This window comes from Dryas octopetala, chromosome 1, assembly GCF_963921425.1.
Source record: "Dryas octopetala chromosome 1, drDryOcto1.1, whole genome shotgun sequence".
In the NCBI taxonomy this organism is placed as follows: domain Eukaryota; kingdom Viridiplantae; phylum Streptophyta; class Magnoliopsida; order Rosales; family Rosaceae; genus Dryas; species Dryas octopetala.
In genome coordinates, this window is record NC_141366.1 from 3,551,146 (window position 1) to 3,571,188 (window position 20,043).

Below are 20,043 nucleotides of genomic sequence, written 5' to 3' on the forward strand. Positions count from 1 at the left end.
GTGGAGCTTTAACACACGAACGGATGAGTATTAATTATTAATCAATTATATGACATGATTGACATTCTAGCTTGTTGTGTTTCTGTTGTTGCGTGGTTGAAGCGTTGAATCCAATTCTGATGACACCAGAAAAATAAAAAGATATGAAACCTAACTCATGAGTCATGACTAGTACTTGTGCTGGTGTCATATACTCGTATGTGCATAATATATATATATAGTTTGTGGCTAATATATATTTAATATGGATGAAAGGTCAACGATGGACAGAGGAAGTTTGCACCCAACTCACAGGAGATCGATGTAATAAATTGTTCGTTGGGTATAATTTCCAAACCCAAACATACATACATCAATTAAATTAAAGTGATCAAACCCACATGAAAGCAGAAGATCAAACACATAATTAAGAAAGATGTAACATACAAGGTGGAGCCACAAAGGAAATCACGAATCCTTGCCTAGATAGCTAGGACATGGTAATCTTATTTTCAGAGTTACAATACAAGCTAGAGCTCTATACACAACCAACCACACAGTTCATCATCTTCTACTTTCCTTTGTTATTTATGATGGGGTTTTCTTGACCTTGTCTAGCTTCTGATCATTTACCGCAACGGCATGGGTTGCAGCTGCAGTTTGGGCCACACTGGCACCCATTCTCTGCTCCAAAGCTCATCTCATAGGACATTCCACTGCAAGAAAAAAGGAATATTTTCATTTAGTTGTAAAGCTTTTTTTTGCAACGAGATTTCAGTTGTCACGACAACCTTTATGCGGCGTGGTACACTTTTGGCGACGAAAGCTTTCATCGCTAAAATCCATAGTCGATCAGTTGGTATGTAGTCATTTTATTTAATTAATAACAGACTTCTTCTTGGTAGTTAATTGAAACGGACTTGATGCCCATGAAAAATTGAGGGGATCGATCTGTTCAATTTTTCATGCTGAATTTCTAATTAAACTGTTGAATCTGTTTGTATGCATATTAATTGAATCCGTAACATATATAGACGAAATTTATGAAAACATACCTCTTCAGTGGTGCAACCCCGGCAATGATGGTAGCAGTGGTGGTGCTCTCTGAGTAACCCAAGTCAGGGTACATGCAGCTACATATTTACATTTTTTAAGACAACAAAAAAGTTGGGAAAATTAAAATCATATATATATGTTCATAAAAGAAGCCCAAATTAAACTGATAAATAATAGTTTCAAGGAATTATATATGGATGGAGTTCACCTGCAGCCGCTGCCACAGGAGCAGGAAGAGCCACAGCTACAGTTTCCATTTCCGCAACTCGACATTTTCTTCAAAATATGTGATTAATGCTGGGAACTCAATTCACTTTCAAAAGTCTTGGACGACTTCTCTGGGAAGGGCCTTCACTGCTATTTATAAATTATAATGCCCTCAAAGAATATTCTATGTACTAGAATTAGAGATCCACCGTACACGTGGGACCATCCTACACGGCTACACATACAATATCTCTCTCTTACAACCCTAATTATTGAAGGTTTTAAATTAAGAGACTACGTGACTTTCCATGCCACCACTCAGTAGACTATTATTTTTCTTGTACCATTTAAATGATATGATAACGATTTTGGGCCGTTAAATTTGACTGCATTCCCGTATAGCTATAGTCGGTTTCAAAGAGTGTTATTTATTTCATTTAGGCCAAATTACAAAAATGACCCCTACACGGCTACACTATACTTTAGTGGCTTGAGCCCGAAAATCTTTTCACAAAACTGACAAGAGTCTTTACAGTTTTGACATTGGCAATTTTACCCCTATAATTGATTAAAATTTGTAATTGGATAACAAATCTTCATATAACCTTTTAAAATGCACAGTGTAGGCTCACTTTCATATCCTCAACTACAATATATAGCCTTCTCCTTTCCCTTTTCAAATGCATTCACCCATGAGTCCATGACTACCACTAAAACTCAGAAATATCATTTTATTAAACATATTACATCCTTTGACATGAATCTTTTTTTTTTTTACTTATGGGCGGCTAAGTTTTGTAGTGGGCAAGAACTAGCTACATGTAAATCTTTTGTAAGAAAAATGTTGGTTGGCCAATAAAACAGTGAGATGTCTTATTGAACAGTCAATGAATCCGGAACTACATGTAACAAAAAAAAAATTGAAGCCAATAAAATTCATCCACGCTGTTGTTTGTACCAAAAAAATAAAGAGAAAATTGTAAATTGGGACTTGATGATGATTCTATTAAAATAAAATAAAAAAGAACTGTTGGGTTTTCTTGATACTAGCTAATATCCTAATGACATAAATATGTGCCTAGATCCAATTTTCTCCAAATATACTAATTACTTTTTCTTGAAAACACAACCTAAAATCTAAAAATTATGATCCTCAATTCCTCATAAAAGAAAGAGCCACAAACACAAAAGTTGACATGGACAATGAGTATGATTTATAATGAAAACCTTCTTTGGAATAACATATTTTGAAGCAAAATTCAGAAATTTTTCTTTATGGAGATGAAATATACGTGAAAGATTTGAATTACTTTTGGACAGTTTTGTTTAAGAGAAATAAGTTCTCAAATATTTTTCATTGTTCTTGGTCAATTCCTTTGAAACATTTTGTGGAACATCTTACTTTCATCTTTTTTAAACAAAATATAAAAATTGAATTATTTGGACAAATTAATAGTAGAGAAATGGTGAGTAAAGGCGACTACCTCTACTCGGCCCTAAATGCATTCTTCACTAGCAAGGCCTTTTGATGATACATATTCGATTGAGACAAAGTACGACTCCCAATAAAACAAATGAATAACTATTTAATCAATTCTATGACGTAGTTGAAGTCTTAAATCCAATTCCAATCACATCAGAAAAATAAAAGGAGATGATTTTCATGACCAGTACTTGTGTTGGTGTCACATATGCATACTGCTGCATAACATATGGTATAATTTCCAAACCCAAACATACATAAAAGAAAAGTGATCAAATCCACAAGAAAGCAGAAGACCAAACACATATAATTAAGAAAGATGTAACACACAAGGTGTAACCACAAAAGAAATCACAAATCCTTGCCTAGCTAGCTAGGACATGGGATTTGCAGATCACATATATGGCAATCTTATTTTAGAGTTACAATACAAGACCTCTAAATCCAACCACACAATTTATCATCTTCTCTTTCCTTTCTTATTTATAGAGAGACCGTCTTCACCTTGTCTAGCTTTCGATCATTTGTGGCAGGAGCATGAGTCGCAGCTGCAGTTTGAGCCGCACTTGCACCCATTCTCTGCTCCGAAGCTCATCTCAGACGCCTCGTAGGACATGCCACTACAAGAAATTAAACAAAATAAGGTTTTTAGCAACAAAACGTGATGGGATTAATTTTGTTCATTTAATTAAACTAACTTCAGCACGCCATAATATTAAAACAGACTTGAAGTGCAAGAAGAAATTGAGGGGATCATAAAATATGAAAATGTTATGGTACAAATTAATAACATACAGATATATTTTTAACTATTAATTAGATTTTGACGGGTTGCCATTTTCATATTAGAATACGATGTCCGTACTTTAAAGAACCCCATACGGCCATACCTCTTCATTGGTGCAACCCCAGCAATGATGGTAGCAGTGGTGGTGTTCTCTGAGTAACCCAAGTCAGGGTACATGCCACATCTAGCACATAATTAAGAACAAAGAAAATTAGGGAACAAGAAAACTAATTGTTTACATGATATTACAAGAAATTAAATTAAGGGTACGTATGAAATAGATGTGTAATTAATATTTTCTAGGAATTATAGAAGAGTTAATTACTTGCAGCCGCTGCCGCACTTGCAGTCAGAGCCACAGCTGCAGTTTCCTCCGCAAGACATTTTCTCTGAAAGTTGGGTGAATGAAAATTAGGGGATGAGTTAATGCTGGGAATTGAATTCACTACTCACTGTAAGTCTGGGATGAGTTTCTTGGGAGGGCCTTAACTGCTATTTATAATGCAATGGAGGATTGAAGTGCTACAGATCCACCGTACACGTGGGTGAATCCTAGGTGTCTTGATTGGTTGAATTAATAAAGTTTTAATAGAGTTTGCTTGCCCATCCAGCACACCATTATGGCATTATTCATGTGCCCCACTCAAATCCAATTCCCTCTGTTGGGTACTGCTGGAGGAACCAAAAGCTTAACCTGTGAAATGAATAAGTGCATTTTGTCTCATATAGTCATATTTTACAAATTAATAAAAAAAGTGTAGAATGAGAATTGAAAAATTATAAATTTTGAACTCACAATCTTTGATTACAAGGATATGATATCATGTTAGATAATTATTAAATTAAAAGTATTAAAAAACGAGTTAACAATATATTTCAAGTTAATATTTAAAGAGATTTTTTTTAATGATAAATACCTTTTTTTCCCACTTGTCAAGTTTTTTTACATGTGTAAAAAATGCATATATTTACTTAATGATTTTAGTTTAGAAAAACTTATTGAGATGAAGCTAGTCAAGTTGAAATTATTAGATTTGATGGCTTTTCTCTCATTGTTGGAAAACAGAAAAGAATGGATAATGAATGGTAAAGCTTTGCCTCAAGTCAACTAACCAAGTAGTAGTACAAAGAGTGATAATTAATTAAGACTAAAATACGGCCAAAACATCATATAGTAATATCAGTCCTTAATTCTTGGGATAGATCGTTCAAATTACACACAAGAAATTGACAACGAGGTCATAATCTGTGGGTAAATTTCTACATCCAAAATATTTATCTGTTACCTTTGGGCATATCGAAAGGACCCCAGAAATAGAACATAAACAAAATATTGATATTTTTTCTGGATAAGTTAAACAATTGTAGAAATAATATTAATTGTCCTAAGTTTTTCATTGGCCAATGTTAATTATCCTAAGTTAAGTAACTGGCATCTTAAGAAGGCATGGCGAGCATGCTACTTTGCAGACGGAAATGTACACATCAAAGTGAAGAAACATTTGAAATGTTCTTGTCTTGGGTCCCCTAATTATGGGTATGAAATCTTTTCTTATAGATAAATAAAAAATTAGTGGGCCTTGTGGAATCTAACCCACCATGATAATTAAAGTTCACACTCTAATATCTAGGAAAGTCCATGCTATCAAAAACAGTCTAAAAAGGGTTTTAAGTGAAGTTTGTGATGCAAATTTTAAAAAATCTAATGAATTATTTGTTCATGTTCCTGCTAATAATAATATTGTGTTTATATTTAAAGTTATGGTATTCAATTATATATATATATATTTCAATATAATCGTTATAAAATTCTAAATTGAAAAGGCTAGCTTAACTTTAAACCTTTTTTTTCCATCTTCAAACACATTATTTCCCATTTTATGTATTTTTATGGGAAGTTCCCACTTTCCATGTTTGAGATTTATTTTATATTATTATTTTGGTCTAGTTTTTCTCACATGCAAATAGATGCAAATATGATAACTAGGACCCTCATTAATAATGCACCATTCAATATGGTGGGCCTTGAAGGGCTTCTATCCCCTGAATGTGGAGCCTCCTTTGATTGTGACTCAAAAGTGAATGATATTCTCTTCAAATCTCTACCTGTGGTCTACTTTTCTTTTTCTTTTCCTCTTTTATAATAAAGGGTTCTCCATTTGCCTTTCTTTTTTCATTTTGTAAATTCATCCTTCCTTAAAGTTATTCTAACTTGCTGATGTCTTTTAGAATATATTATATAAATGTCAAACTTATTAGTTTAGAATTTCATATACAATTATGTTGAGCTTCTATCCACATAAACTTGTATAGAAGGCCAAACGCAGAAAACCAGATACAAGAAGCAAGTCCCAAACGGGGATCAAACCAGATACAAAACAGTAGAGTCATGAGCAGATAAGCTTAATCCAGTGGAAAATCCATCAAAACTGAAGAGAGCCAAATTAAGTAGTGAGCATATAAGTAACCAAAAATGGGGGATGAAACTGGTCCCCCCACCTCATCCGAGTTTGGTGGACATGGGAGGCCATCACGAGATAAAATAAAGACGAGACAAGATGGGGTGATTGACCCAATGAACAGAGCACATCCTCAACTTGGCAAGCGAGGCAATGCATCTCAGGAATAAACTTCTTTTATATGAATATAACATTGTCGTTGGGCATGGTGTACTTACTAATAGGTTGCACAGCCAAATGGAACTGCCATGTACGTATCAGCATGACCATTGTTGGACTCCTACTCAATTACTTGTTCAATGTTCATACTACAAGTTAAACATCATATATGGTGACAAACTCATCTGATGAGAGAGAGAGAGAGAACACTCCTACGCAATTATTGATTCATACTAGAAGTCAAACAACACATTACATATATGGTGACAAATCATCTGGTGTGTGTGTGTGTGTGTGTGAGAGAGTGTGAGAGAGAGAGAGAGAGAGAGAGAGAGATGATGGGAAGAAGGAAGCTCTCACAAATCACAATGGTGAGCTTGATCTTCATTGATTCCAGTGATTGTAAGACAGAGATTACGTAGATTGGTACAATTCTTAGACCATATGCAATTGACTGTTTTTCTGTGTTATGAGTGGAGGAAGCCATGCCCAAGGATTGATAAATAGAATTGAAATAGTTGCCTCTTTTCAAAGTTGACTGCTCTTCAATCGTTTTCCAGTTCTGCATTATGTAAAAGCCTGATTTAGAACCACTGTGGACGTTACATCATGTGACACAGAAACAATAGGAAGATCATTCTATTGCATTAATGTCAAATGAGAGAATACATAGGTTTATATGGAATTTCAAGGTGTGAAGTTCCTGGTAATCCTACCAATCATCCCTAATTAGCTCTATCAATTAATCCTTAATTTCAACTAACCCTAATCGATTCCCTTAATTTAAGATAATTTGCAATATTAAGGACCAAACTGAAACTCAACAACCCAACAAATGATCCTTGTGCTATATGCCAGAGTATTTTTTGCTGAACATCACGAACCTTTAATCAACCATAATTTTATCTAAAAGGAGTCTGTCAGACATTTCACCATTCACAAGCTTCTTAAGACCAGTTTTTAGCTCTGGAACTCCTTCCTCCAAAACAGCACAGATAGGGAATATAGGAACATCGTGCACCCTTCTTTTCAATTCTTCATACACTCCTTCGGCCCCTTCCTCGTCTATTTTATTTGCTACTATCAAGGATGGTCGATCAGATAAACCCTCTTGATGGTACTCGAGCTCTAAAACTAAATCCCTAAGCTGCTCCCAAGGCGGGATTCCCTTTCTACCATCCAGTGCAGCAGCCAAGTCTACCACATAAGCTAGAACCTTTGTGCGTTCTATGTGGCGCAGGAATGCATGTCCCAGTCCACGATTCTCATGGGCACCCTTTATGAGTCCTGGAACATCAGCGACAGTGAGTGATAAGTCATCAAAGTTTAGATTCCCCAAATTGGGTCTAAGAGTTGTGAAGGCATAATGACCAACTGCAGGCTTAGCTCTCGATATAGCCCCTAACAGAGTACTTTTCCCAGCATTTGGCATTCCCACTAGGCTCACATCAGCAATGCTCTTTAGTTCTAATATAAGAACAGCTTCAGAACCGGGGAAACCACCAAGGGACAACTGATCATCATCAGATGCTTGAGCATTTAACGCATTGTTCTCTTGGACTATATCCTTATTAGTTTTGGGCTTTTTGAAAAGTTTCACATTGGACACATTGCCCAAACCACCTTCCCCTCCACGAGCAATAAGTATTCGCTGGCCTTGTACTGTTAATTCAGCAACATTGCATTGAATTTGTTCTTTTTCCTCTGTCTCATCTTCCGTGCAAACCTCAGATGAAGAAGATGAAGATTGAGAATAAACATCAGCCAATCCAACTAGGGTGGTTTCCTTCATGCTCACTGATTCCTCAACAGATCTTTCAGGTTGAGATGATGAGCTACAGGTATCCTCTGCCATATTTGGGCCACTAGCGGCGGATTGCTGGTCAGATCCAGTTAAATCATCAATAGGAGAACCTGGAATCTCCCATGGATCCAAATCTTTAGAAACGTTGTTTTCAGCAGCACAAGGTAATTCACCCTTTAAAAGATGAATCACAGTACCAATGGGCACTTGGATAACCTACCAAGAAAAAAAGTTCACAATAAATTTTGCTTTCTGATTTAGGTGGCATATGACAAACAGTATGACACAATTTTGCAGGTAATCAGAACTGCGAAAAACAGAAAAACCTTATCTTCTCCTCGGGTGCCAATTTTATTCTTTGAGCTTCCATGTCCCCCTCTCTGTGCAATCTGCAGAACATAACTAAAGCTCAATTTTGTCAATTGTCAACCAGAAAGCTATACATTGTTCAGAAAGATGTGAAAGAGAGAGTTACATACAAGGTGAGGTTGCAAACCACTGAAGTCCCATACTGTTGGAGAACATTCCAAAATCACATCGCCACCTCTTCCACCATTCCCACCTACATTAGCTCCAGGGTTAGATGAAAATTGCAAAAATGCTACAAAACAGAAAATTTCATAGAACTCAAGAAGTAGCTTGAATTGGGGTAAATATATAAAACACTGTTCAATCAAAAGACGATTATAGACATTGAGATTGAGGTATTACAGAGAACCCACCGTCAGGTCTGCCACGGCGATCATGTCGACCACGGCGGGAGCTGGAGCATCCACTGCCACCATCACCCCCTTTAGCATAAAGCCTAAACCTGTCTATCATTCTCCTTTCCTACAGAGAAAAAGAAAAATCCCAAATATTCAAAAACAAAATGTTTTAGAAAAAATCCAATAAAATCAAGAAAACTGGCAAGAATAAGAATTGATGAGAGAGGGGTGAATGTAGTAACCTGTAGAGGGGCAAGCTTGGACTTCTTGTGAGGACTATCTGAGTAGGAAGAAGAGAACAAAAAAAGCCATGGAGGCTTGGAAGACTGCCTCAAGGCCTTTATGTGCCAAAAGGGTTTTGCACGGTGTATCCACATCTGTCTCCTTATTCTTCTTATCCTAAACCCTACACCCTAAACTCTTCTTATGCCTTGAATATAAACTAGCTATTCCCTTGCTATCATGTGAAAGCTAGAGACCTACAAAAATGAAATGGCATATGATAGTAACAGTGAGAAAAATGGTCTCTCCTATATTTTTTCTGGGCATTCAATAGATTTGGATGGCCTTTCAAACGGTAGTAATTGCAAACGAATGAAAATTAACACATTTATTCAGGAAAATTTGTCTAAACGAAGAAGACCAAGAGAGAGAGAGAGAGCATACTCACCTGGGTTTGAAGCTTGCGACTTGGGGTGAAAGTTTTGAAATTGGAAGGAAGGCTGAGAGCAAGAGCTTGCTAGTTGCTACCAGAGTGAGTGGAGTGTGGCTTGCGAGAGCGTGCAACGAGAGAGAGAGAGTGTGTGTGGCTTTGTGGGTGTGAGCTCAAAAGCTCTGGGTGGGCTGGGAATGATTGATGGGCTAGTTACGATGTAGCCCAGCCCAAAAAACTAATAGATCCACCAGCCCTAAACACTAATCAAAAAAGTGTTGGTCCGATATGAACCTTTCTAAAAAATGAAAAAAGTTTAGAGTAATACTATTCCGACTACTCTATTTCAAATTTCAATTTTACCTTTAAAACAAAAAATTTCAATTTTGTTCGTCGGGTCATTTGACAGTTATCTATCTAAATATTTATAGTTATTTGACAATTATTTGTTGAACATTGGTGGATTTTTCGGTAAAACAGACATTCGACAGTTATCTGCCGAAATATTTGTGTTTATTCAACATTTATCTGCCGAATATTAGTAGATGTTTCGGTAGATAACCACCGAATGGATTTAGATGATTTCTTCATATTTTTTGCAACAAAGAATAAAATAGGAAAAAAGTCAGGCAAAATATGTTAGGATAATCAACTCGGCAGCTGAATGCATAACCTCATTCAAAAGTTTATCTTCGAACAAAACAAAATAAACAAGTTGTTTACTACATTCAACTTTTTTAGGTCACAAACTCCCAATTGTCCTGCTATTTGTTGCTTTTAACGACTCATTTTCATTTTGATCACCACATGTGTAATGACAAATACATACAATGAAGTTAGGGCAGGGGATGTCATCCCGTTTCGTCCCAAGTTCCAGTTTCAAGTTTCAAATTTTACTCAGAAATCTTTTGCATTTACTTGATTCAAATGCAAAGATGACATTCAAGTACAAATACGAGGACTTCAAACAAACTTTTAAGGTACATTTACATATTAATAAACTACAAACAAAATTTTTATGTACAACTTGTGATCTGGCTTCAGCAATATCAACTACAAATAACTTCATCTAATAGTTCATGAAAAATCAAATCCTCAAGTTCAAGTGCCACACACTCAGTTTCCCATTTCAAGTTCATCCAACGGTCACCCTTTTCCAAATTTCGAGCCATGACATCATCCAATGACTGGTCCATCTCTGGCCTCAAGCTGAGGTATGAGCTAATTCTTGTGCAGACATCCTCAAGAAGATGGTGGCCCTTAGGCATTGGATGGATGCAGCCACTGAAGGATAAGGGCCTAGGGAAGTAGGTGTATGATCTCTCATAGATGTCAAGGAGTGTCTCATTAACTAAATCAAAAAGAAGCTGGTGATCCCAATTGCCAGTAACATCATCATCTTTGTAGAAATCAAGTTCATGCTGAAAGTGAACCTCCAATTCCTTGAACAATGAAGGATCCAAAGGCTGGTCCAGTGAGTGCCATGTTCCAAGGTGCTCATTACCAATGAAACCTGACAGCTCAAGAACATCTCTCACATAATTGATGTCAGGATCATACATAATTGATGCCGGTAAAGAATCTATGCTGCACCTGTTGTGTTGGTCAAGAGAAGAATCTGGCTCATTCACATGAGGGCTCCTAGGATTTAATTCTGAACCTGATACAATTTTGTGAAAACAATTCAAGTAAATCATGTATAGCACGAAAAAGATGCATTAGAACAATTAATTTTAATTGTGTAACATCTTGAAACATTGAATAGTTTAAATGCAATGATTAAAAGAGTAAAATTTTTGAGACTTGTACAAATAAATGTGCAATTACAAGAGGTATACCAGTAAGATTACCTTCTGAGATTGAAAACTCTGCATGGCTGGTTACTTTGTCTGAAAAACAAGGTTCAAGAATAGAACTTTCACTTGGTTGTGTTAGCTCGCTGTCCGGATTCATCATGAAACCAATCTCTTGTTCCTGGTGAGTTCTGCTTTCTCCTATTGCTGGCTCAACTTTATACTCATTAAGGTCCTCTGTGTCAGCAATATTTGCACTGTTGACACTTCTTTCTACTATGTTATTCTGAAACTCTGTCTCTACAGCAGCATCTAGTCGTCCAGACTTGTCTGTATTTCCAGGAAAGCTTACTGACTTGGGATCAATATGACTATCATTTTCCTCTTTTGTATTGTGGTCCACTACATTTTTAATTGGCATCCCTAAACGAAGAGCATCTCTTGGTGCCCCATTTAAGATGGAGCAAAAAGTGTCAAGATCAGGCAGTGACAGATTCCTTCTGGTGGATTTCTGAGCATTCCCAGTTGAAGGAACTTTTTCTTCACTTTTCAACTTTAAGCTCCTAGAGCGATGCCACTTACTCTCACTGCTGAAACTACTCTCAAACAACTGAGTATATCTACTAAGTGACTCATCTAGAGAGGAGGTTCTTCTTACACGACGCTTGCCAAGATTATCATCCAAACCATCAACCTTCTTTCTGTCTTGGCCCATAGTTAACGCCATTGTTTCTGAAATTTCTTTCCCATCATCTCCAGAAGGGTCTTCAAGGAAGAGTGCTTTAATGGAAGTGTCAATATTTTCCTGCTTGCTCTCCTGGAGTGCATGCATTAGCTTCTGCTTTAGATCTTTGAAACGACTTATGACCAATTGATTCCACCCTTGGTGACTAAATCCCTTGGGAAAACCTAGAGAAGAAAAGCTTGTTTCTTGTTTCATGACATTGTCTACACTGTTATTACCATCCATGTAAGGCATGGACTTTATAGAATAATCCTCTTTAGATTCAGGTGTCACTAGCTTTGGTGCCTGAGTACCAGAAAGCAGTTTTTCTCCTTTTGGGAAGGACCAAACTTCATTCTGCTTGTGTTTGAGTGTGCTCGGCCTAATAATTCTTGCTCGAGATGAATCAGCAACAGGAAATGACCTTGATTTTGTTAGTCTGACTTTGGTATTGGACTTTTGCAAGCCAGGAAACTGGTTTGTATTAAAATCTGGATCTTGTAGGATTTTAAAGAAAATTTCCTTGTTTTCCTTAAATATCCTCAGAATGTCAACATGATCACTATATTGGTCATTTGAAATGTCTCTGTTCAGCTGATTAGCTTTCAAAAGCTTCTGGTCTGGTGAGGATTCCACGGCTTTTTCACATTTTTTGGGACAAAGTGCCTGCTTCATTCTAATCTGCTTATGCCCCAAATAGTCCACGGCATTCGTGGAATCACAGGCTGCACACTTTTCATTCAAGAGAGATGAATCCGGAAATCTGCTGGGAGTAGCGCTAGCAGTGTTTCTTATTTTCTCCAAACAATTTTCTGAAGGCTCTACATCATGTATTGCACTGGTTTGCCACAACCATGATTGCACAGGGAAGCTTAAAATCCAGCTTTTGTGGCTTTCTTCCTTTGGTTTCTCTTTAGCAGCTGATGCTTTTATGTGAGATTTTCTAGACCTTTTCTTTGCAGAGCTAGTTTCTGTGCTATGCTGTTTGACCTAATATAATTACATTTAGGTACTGTCAGTTTATCCTTCATTGCATAACCAAAAATATATACAACGTGTCCAAGCAAAACTTGCATTTCTGAATTTTGTGACAAATGAAAGAATGACATGAACTTACCAGCAAGGGTTCAGCTTCAGTAACTGCAAACTCTTGCCTTTTACCAATGTCCCGGTTCTCCAAAATTGCTTTTTGACTTTCATTGCCTACAATCAAGAGAACATTTAGACAATATACATACACATATGTATATCTTGGACAAATTCTATTAGAGTTTTTTGCTATGTGAAACAAGGTACACATTTATAGTAGCCAATAACAAACAATTATATTGGTTTTCTTCCATTATAAAAATGATCACCACTAAACTCCATTGGACATCTAATTTAAAAAGTGCCCTCATGAACTCTGTGTCACTATGGACTTTCTGTGTCAATCAGTTAGCAAACCAGCACCACACATGAACAGAGGAAAAAATGTGCTGGGGGTGAATTGAGAATCTGAGAAAGCTTACAACTGACTCGTCTTCCTCCAGCGCGCTTTCTGTGTGGATGCATCTTTTTGACACTACGCCAATTATGGTAATCAAGGATATGCATCAGGCTCCACATGCAGCCTGGACGGTTGCTCTCAAGACTGGAGTCCTGGCGCTGCAAGTGCTTCCCACTACAACAAAAATGTCGATAGATATCAGTCGTGGACTGATATCTATTTGGGTAGCCGTCTGATATAGCGCGTCGTGATATCTAATGTTCACATTTTAGATATCAGTTTTAAACTGATATGTAAACATTGTTTATATATCATTTTTCTTTTTCAACCTGATGTCCTAAATACAAAATGGATATCCAATTTGATATTATTTCTGATATCTATAAAATCCAAGTATCAATAGTATTGGTCAATAGATATCGTATTTGATACTAATACTGACATATAACCCGATATCAATATCAGGTTTGAGGTAGAATATGATATAAAATCATGGTATCAATATCAGGTTTGAGGTAAAATATGATTTAAAATCTTGATATCAATATCAGGTATGAAACTGGCCCTGATATCTAAATATTGTTTATATATCAGGTCTCAGAGAGAACCTAATATCAAACGGTTTAACATTTCAGTTTTTAGACTAAAACTGATATTGTTTATTATTTTAAGTTTAAAAAAGAAATTTGAAATGTATGATATATATCAGTTTTTTTCACCTAAAAGGCATATTAATGAATTGAACATACAATTGTGGCTATAATTTGAATATAAGGGCAAAATGAATATATAAACACTGAATCAAAATTACACATTCATTAGAATATAATAATTGCATTGATAATTTCATAATAAAAATAAGTCAAGTATTACAAGCTGCCAAACTATTAGAACTAACATTAATGTCCAAAGAGTCATGCATATACCAAAATAACTAAGCTACACATCACCTACAAAGTATATATGACTCGAATAATAAGGGACTTGTCCCTTGAAAGGCTTCACTTTTCCTTGAGGCATTGTCCGTGTCGATAAGCAAATGCAAGAGGAACCAGCAAGCCCAAACCTGATCAACAAGAAATACATTAAGAACATTTTGCAACATAAATGAAACAAAATAACTAGAGATTTTCAATATTCAAATTCTTGAAGCTGTTCAAGCACCAAATTAAAAGAGGCATGAGACCAAACCTATCTGCTCTAGCCTTTCTCTTCTGCTGATCCTCTAACTTTTTAGATGCTTCTGATCCATGAGATGTGGAAACAGTACCAAATCTGCAATAATTAAGATCCATGATTATCTCATTTTCAGAATCAACTGCACCACAAAAATCTATGAGCTGAAATAAAAAGAAAAGAAAAGCAACTTTAAACATAAGGAAATAGGACATGCTGCACATGCACATACAAAAAAGTGCATTCTCATACCTTGTACAAAGCAGCAAGTTCATCCACCAACCTGAAACCAAGCGATGAATTAATTAATGTAAAAGATAAAGGATTCCATGTTTAATGAAAGCCTGATTTTATACTAAAACTACATTTAAACCATAACTCACTACACCCACCTACCCACCTACAAAGGCACACACAGAAGAATATCATTCTTAAGTAAGAAGATGCTCTCACCAGTAAAACAGCCATCATCATCAGCATGCATCCACAGAAAGAAGAGATAGAAAATGCTCCTGAAATGAGTTAATAAAAAGGCAACTAACATCAACATTTAAACTAATCTAACAACAATAAACTGCATAACTCAATTTACTCAAATGTATCAAACTTTGTATTCTGCATATTATAAGTTACTTTCCATCTTGCTAATCTCTGCAAACATTTTCAGAACTTTTAATTAATTTAAGACAGTAATATATAATACTATGCTCATTTAGACATATTTTTTTATTAATAAATGTAACAGATGCACATATCTTTTAAGTACCAAATCTGCCATAAAGAGCAATGGTAGTTTACAGCAGAATTATCAAATCAAAGCAAACAAAAAAGAGATAAAAAAGATAAAGAAAGGCAAGATAAAAGTATTAAAGATAAAATGGAAACTGACAGCAGACTTGGCATTGCATTTCTTTTGGGTACAGAACTCCAAAACCCTTGCAAGATTGCGTGAAAGATCAAATATGACACTGCATTTCTTTTGCTGGAACTCTAATACCTGCAAAGAATGTTTACTAAATTACATACAAAATCTAGTGTGGAAAATACCAAGCATACCACTCAAACTATTACTGACTTATACCACATACCACATCAAACTCAAGTATCCAAATAAAATTCAAAAAGAAAAAAAATATATATATATATGCTACCAGTCATGAGTCTAATGACTTTTATTGCATCACATGATCTATATTAGTCTTGACTGCACAACACATTTCTCACCTAACAATGAATGGTGGTAGAAGAATTGGGGTGTGTTTTCATAATTTATGCAGGTGTATTTGTCAACACAAAATCTAAAGCTAAGATCAATCAACTTGATCAATTGATCTCATTGGCCAATACCATTAGCTACAATAATCGAAATGCATCTGTTACTCACAACAAGTGCAGTATATCAGTTACTGACAACATGTGCTATGTCTCTTCGAGTCGTCTTCTGAGCTCTGGGACCAGATTGGCAAGCTTCTCCAGTTCTTCCATACTCAGACCTAGACAAAGAAATAATTTGGTACAAAATAAGAAAAAGAAACGAGTCATGTAATCAACCATCCCCCAGAATTATAATCAGTAATTATTTATGTAGTCAAGCAGATGAACCTTAACAACTAAGAGAGGGAGGTAGCTCAATGAGAGAGGGAACAAGATCTGAGACACAAAATTAGCAAATTAACATCAAATTAAGACTAAAAATTGAAGACCCAAACAGAGAATTAGAAATAGAAACCCTAAATCCCTAATAGAAACCCTAAATAAAAATTACCAAAACAAAACAAAAAGATAGAGAGGGTGTGATAGAAAATTACCAATGAATGGCATTGATTCAATGTCACCTAAGAAGAAAGAAAAAGACTAATATCTTGCAGCTGAAAGTAAGGATCAACCAACCTGAACAGAGGTGCAAATCCATCAAATATAAAAACATAAATTATTAATAAGTCATTTGCATAGTTAACCTGCCTGCAGTCTTGTCTTTATAATATCAATGAGATATAAAGCTGTTTCAACAATAACACCAGCTGTACCTCCTGCTATAACACCCTCTGCAAAATCCACCATACTAGTTAAAGAAAGGATACAGTATGTAACAAACTTAGGCCTGACATACTCGAAGAAATAGACAATGTTATAAATTCAAAAGCTATTGCCCTCCCCCTTCCCCTCCGTTCAACTACAAGCTTGTTATTATTGTTTATTTTTCTGTTGTAATAAAAAGAAAGAATTGCTAACTTGTACAATTGCTCTGACATGAAAAGGCTAAAAGGGAATTGTGCACATCCAATAGGGAGAGAAAAAAAAATAAAAATTGTAAGCATTTCCTGTATTTCCTTCATTGTTTAAAATAAATATTGAGAGAGAAAAATGTTTTAAACATCTTATAATCCAAGGTCTTTTGAAGAGATAATGAAATCCATATATTGTATATTAAATCATTAAAGATTAGCAGTCTTTAATACATTGATCAACTCAAAGAATTGAACTTAATTATGATTCTTAGTAAAATGCAATCTAGCAATCAATACATAAGTAACTTCAACACTAAACAATATGCTGCATAGGAACTTCACTTGCAAATTTTAAACGTACCAAATAAAGTAAGCAAGAAATCAAATGGTTTATCTTCATGCATGCTGACAGATGCAAAAGACTTCTGTGTAGCAATCTGCATTTTCTAGCTACATGCATCTGCCATATTACCTGTTCAAACACAAAAAAATGCAACAGCATACAATAAAAAATACCTATATGTGCTATAACCCAACATCATCAAAAGAAAGAGCTTACATACATTAAATCACTATATGTTCTATAATCCCTATATATGAAGTGTAAGCTACATTGTAAAACCCGGGTATTATTCTAGAGAACCATTACTTCTTTTGTTGAAAGCTCTGTTTCAAGGATAAACAGAACCATATATCAAAGATTTATAACATCAGCTACAACTCAACCTTCATAGAAGCAATCAATCTTAACATTCATACACCCATTTGACTAGACAACTTCAACGTATGAAATGCATGTAGAATCAACTATGGTACACCCAAAACTGAAACCTAAAACTCAAAATAGAAATTAAAAAACTCAAGATAGGATTTCCTTACCTCAAACAAGCATAATCAACAACCTGAAACATAAAAACTAAAATTAACACAGAAAACTAAAATAAAAACTATCAGTAATTAAATTAAAAAACTGACAAATAAAATTATCACCAAAAATGGTGGTGGCTCCGATGGTAGGGCAGTGGGTCGCTCAATTGCTGGAGGAAAATGAAATGAAAATCCAAACTTTTATGTAAAACCCCAAAGACCTTGGTGAACGACGGATCAGAGGGAGTAGATCTGAGAGATTGAAGAGTAGGTTGGGAGGTTCAGCGCACCGAGGAGAGAAGGTTGGTGGTGGCGCGAGACCTTGCTGCCACCAGAAACGATGGATCGCTGGAAATGGGTTTGACACATTTAGGGTTCGAATCGGGTCCTTGGCTGGTTGTTGGAGGAGACGGAGACCAGAGGGAGAGGGGGAGGAGGAGGAAGAGACGGCGACGGCGACGGCCGAGAGGCTAAGAGTCAGAGGGTGAGAGAGAGACAGAGAAGTGAGAGTGACAGAGAAGTGAGAGTGAGAGAGACAGACGAACTCACAATGAAGTCTGGGAGTGGCGACGGCGACGGCGATGGCCACGATGAGTGTGTGACACTGATGAGCTGAGACAGTTTTTGCGAGATGGAATTTGCGAGAGAGAGACAGAGAGGTGAGCTGAGAGATAGACCTAGGTTTTTAATTTTTAGCATATCTGTATATGTCTAAGTGTTGGGACTTGGGACTTGGGAGTAGGACAAAAAAATTTAAGTCAGGAAAAACACATTACATATCAGTCAGTTTGAGTGATAGGATAAAAAATTATAAGTGTTGTGTTAAGATATCAGTTAATAATTTATACTGATGTCTTTATAAGTTCTTAGAAAAATGAAAATATTATATATCAGTTGAAAAAAATCATGTGATATCTAATAGAGTTTAGAAATCAGCTAAAAAATTATCTGATATTATAATTTTTACAATATCAGTCATATTCAAATCTGATATAAAATGGGTGATATCTATTGACAACATTCTTGTAGTGTCCCCATTTCTAGCACAAGGTAAAGTATATAGTCCTCAGAATTTTGAGACCCACTTGAGTATTAATCCCAATTACTAGACCCACTCTCTTGCAGAAGCCTGGAAAAACATAGAATATAGAACCACCGTGTAAGCCACACATGAACGTAAGCACATAAATTCAGATAAAATTTCCCAAGTTACCTACAAGTCTACAACCAGAGCTCAAAAGCCTATCAGATGTTATTCTCACACAGAACATATATCAAACAGTGTCTAAATATGGAACACAGGATTTTATAACAGATATTCTGAAATACTCAGAGCCTCTTAATCAGAATTCAAGGGTGGGAGAAAAAACTCAATTCCATTTTCATATACCCAATTCAGTAAAGCTTGCAACTTTACCAAAAGTTCATCAAACCCATATACGTTTTGGTCCCCAAAAAAAAAATCTTGAACCCAAAACATAAAAAGAAGTGAGATTTATAGAGGGATGAAAGAAGTTGCAGGCGTTATACTTAAGAATCAAGCAGCTTCGACAAAAACAAAGTGAATATGTTTATGAAATACTAGAAAGACTTGTACATCTAATTAATGTGTGAACAAGCAACGTTAGCATTTAATATGGGAATTAATGAACCAAAAAGTAACAGAAACAGAGCTCTCAAGTCTCAACCTTAAGAAGCATGGAACGCTCTTCTATACTAGAAGCATATATGTCACAGTTTGCAAAGCTATGGCAGGCTTTGAATAAGGTAAAGAAGGAAGAAGATCACTGGAACTACAAAACATTAAAACTAGCTTATTGATTCTGTAACTAAAGTAATTAAATATGTGATATAAGAGAGAGATATTGGCGTGTGGCGTGTACGATAAGGAAAACAAGAATTGTAGAAGAAGGTAGTTAGTCTTCCTTTTACCCGCCACGAATGTTAGACACAGAGAATGGTCCACTCTCTCTCTCTGACTGAGCCTTTGGTCCAAGCTACAATACAAGCCAAGTCTATTAAAGTAAGAGCTATTTGGATTAGATGACCAATCACCTGGCTAGTTAATATAAAAATGAACACTCAAAAAGAGGTTTAGTTTAGCTCAACCTACTCTACCCATATAATTAACAAAGACAATCAAATAGCTTTTGTTAGGCGGTAGAATGTTAACTGTGTACTGGTTTAGAAGTATTACTTATATCTTGTACATTTGCTTAGCAATATTGCATGAATTGGTGTTATGGTTGGTGTTAGTTGAAATGTTGTTCAATAAGAATAACATGGTCAAGTTTATATATAATAGGTGTGATTTGTAAATAATTGCATATCATTCTACATGCCGTAGGTGGCTCCAAAATACTACAAGGACCTCAATATCTTCTTCAAAAGTGGTAGTTTGGATTCTTTTATCTTACTTTAAGTCCTACTTTTGATTTTTTTAGCACATAACCTAAGTGGGATTTAGAGTATT

General features: G+C 35.7%; 4 protein-coding genes and 1 long non-coding RNA gene across 6 annotated transcripts; all 5 read right to left on the reverse strand.

Annotated features, from left to right (window-relative positions):
- Positions 1 to 276: 276 nt before the first annotated feature.
- On the reverse strand, positions 277 to 1,404 carry LOC147296564 (metallothionein-like protein type 2). Its single transcript, XM_086235814.1, has 3 exons — positions 1,244 to 1,404; positions 1,035 to 1,112; positions 277 to 695 (listed from the first exon to the last, which is right to left on the reverse strand). The coding sequence occupies exons 1-3, from the start codon at positions 1,306 to 1,308 to the stop codon at positions 605 to 607; spliced, it is 234 nt and encodes a 77-aa protein (XP_086091940.1). The 5' UTR covers positions 1,309 to 1,404; the 3' UTR covers positions 277 to 604.
- A 1,598-nt stretch (positions 1,405 to 3,002) lies between these two features.
- Positions 3,003 to 3,996, reverse strand: LOC147296565 (metallothionein-like protein type 2). Its single transcript, XM_086235807.1, has 3 exons — positions 3,838 to 3,996; positions 3,616 to 3,696; positions 3,003 to 3,345 (listed from the first exon to the last, which is right to left on the reverse strand). The coding sequence occupies exons 1-3, from the start codon at positions 3,894 to 3,896 to the stop codon at positions 3,246 to 3,248; spliced, it is 240 nt and encodes a 79-aa protein (XP_086091933.1). The 5' UTR covers positions 3,897 to 3,996; the 3' UTR covers positions 3,003 to 3,245.
- A 2,488-nt stretch (positions 3,997 to 6,484) lies between these two features.
- Positions 6,485 to 9,420, reverse strand: LOC147296566 (GTP-binding protein Obg/CgtA). 2 transcript variants are annotated; one of them, XM_086252065.1, is made up of 7 exons: positions 9,312 to 9,420; positions 8,884 to 9,120; positions 8,657 to 8,765; positions 8,414 to 8,496; positions 8,261 to 8,323; positions 7,015 to 8,150; positions 6,485 to 6,692 (listed from the first exon to the last, which is right to left on the reverse strand). In XM_086252065.1, exons 2-6 carry the CDS (start codon positions 9,016 to 9,018, stop codon positions 7,017 to 7,019), a joined length of 1,524 nt encoding a protein of 507 aa, XP_086108191.1. In that variant the 5' UTR covers positions 9,019 to 9,120; positions 9,312 to 9,420; the 3' UTR covers positions 6,485 to 6,692; positions 7,015 to 7,016. The 2 variants fall into 2 exon arrangements, with proteins under 2 accessions (XP_086108191.1, XP_086108197.1); XM_086252071.1 differs by lacking the exon at positions 6,485 to 6,692 and having other exon boundaries at positions 6,747 to 8,150.
- Positions 9,421 to 10,173: 753 nt separating this feature from the next.
- ATOBGM (GTP-binding protein Obg/CgtA) lies at positions 10,174 to 19,358 on the reverse strand. The gene is made up of 6 exons (XM_086228874.1): positions 19,259 to 19,358; positions 18,602 to 18,699; positions 13,322 to 13,468; positions 12,928 to 13,013; positions 11,144 to 12,800; positions 10,174 to 10,953 (listed from the first exon to the last, which is right to left on the reverse strand). The coding sequence occupies exons 2-6, from the start codon at positions 18,606 to 18,608 to the stop codon at positions 10,343 to 10,345; spliced, it is 2,508 nt and encodes an 835-aa protein (XP_086085000.1). The 5' UTR covers positions 18,609 to 18,699; positions 19,259 to 19,358; the 3' UTR covers positions 10,174 to 10,342.
- Positions 15,082 to 15,957, reverse strand: LOC147296568 (uncharacterized). Its single transcript, XR_015120681.1, has 3 exons — positions 15,887 to 15,957; positions 15,365 to 15,472; positions 15,082 to 15,126 (listed from the first exon to the last, which is right to left on the reverse strand). It is a non-coding gene; the product is annotated as an uncharacterized LOC147296568 (long non-coding RNA).
- Positions 19,359 to 20,043: the final 685 nt, after the last annotated feature.

Coding starts and splice junctions, on each gene's coding strand:
- LOC147296564 (XM_086235814.1), bottom strand. CDS start 1,308: ATGTCGAGTTGCGGAAATGGAAACTGTAGCTGTGGCTCTTCCTGCTCC. Junction 1,113..1,243: donor TCCTGTGGCAGCGGCTGCAG/GTGAACTCCATC, acceptor GTAAATATGTAG/CTGCATGTACCCTGACTTGG. Junction 696..1,034: donor GGGGTTGCACCACTGAAGAG/GTATGTTTTCAT, acceptor TTTTTCTTGCAG/TGGAATGTCCTATGAGATGA.
- LOC147296565 (XM_086235807.1), bottom strand. CDS start 3,896: ATGTCTTGCGGAGGAAACTGCAGCTGTGGCTCTGACTGCAAGTGCGGC. Junction 3,697..3,837: donor AAGTGCGGCAGCGGCTGCAA/GTAATTAACTCT, acceptor ATTATGTGCTAG/ATGTGGCATGTACCCTGACT. Junction 3,346..3,615: donor GGGGTTGCACCAATGAAGAG/GTATGGCCGTAT, acceptor AATTTCTTGTAG/TGGCATGTCCTACGAGGCGT.
- LOC147296566 (XM_086252065.1), bottom strand. CDS start 9,018: ATGTGGATACACCGTGCAAAACCCTTTTGGCACATAAAGGCCTTGAGG. Junction 8,497..8,656: donor TCGCCGTGGCAGACCTGACG/GTGGGTTCTCTG, acceptor GAGCTAATGTAG/GTGGGAATGGTGGAAGAGGT. Junction 8,324..8,413: donor GTGGTTTGCAACCTCACCTT/GTATGTAACTCT, acceptor TATGTTCTGCAG/ATTGCACAGAGAGGGGGACA.
- ATOBGM (XM_086228874.1), bottom strand. Junction 13,014..13,321: donor TGGAGGAAGACGAGTCAGTT/GTAAGCTTTCTC, acceptor TCTTGATTGTAG/GCAATGAAAGTCAAAAAGCA. Junction 10,954..11,143: donor AGAGTTTTCAATCTCAGAAG/GTAATCTTACTG, acceptor AAATTGTATCAG/GTTCAGAATTAAATCCTAGG.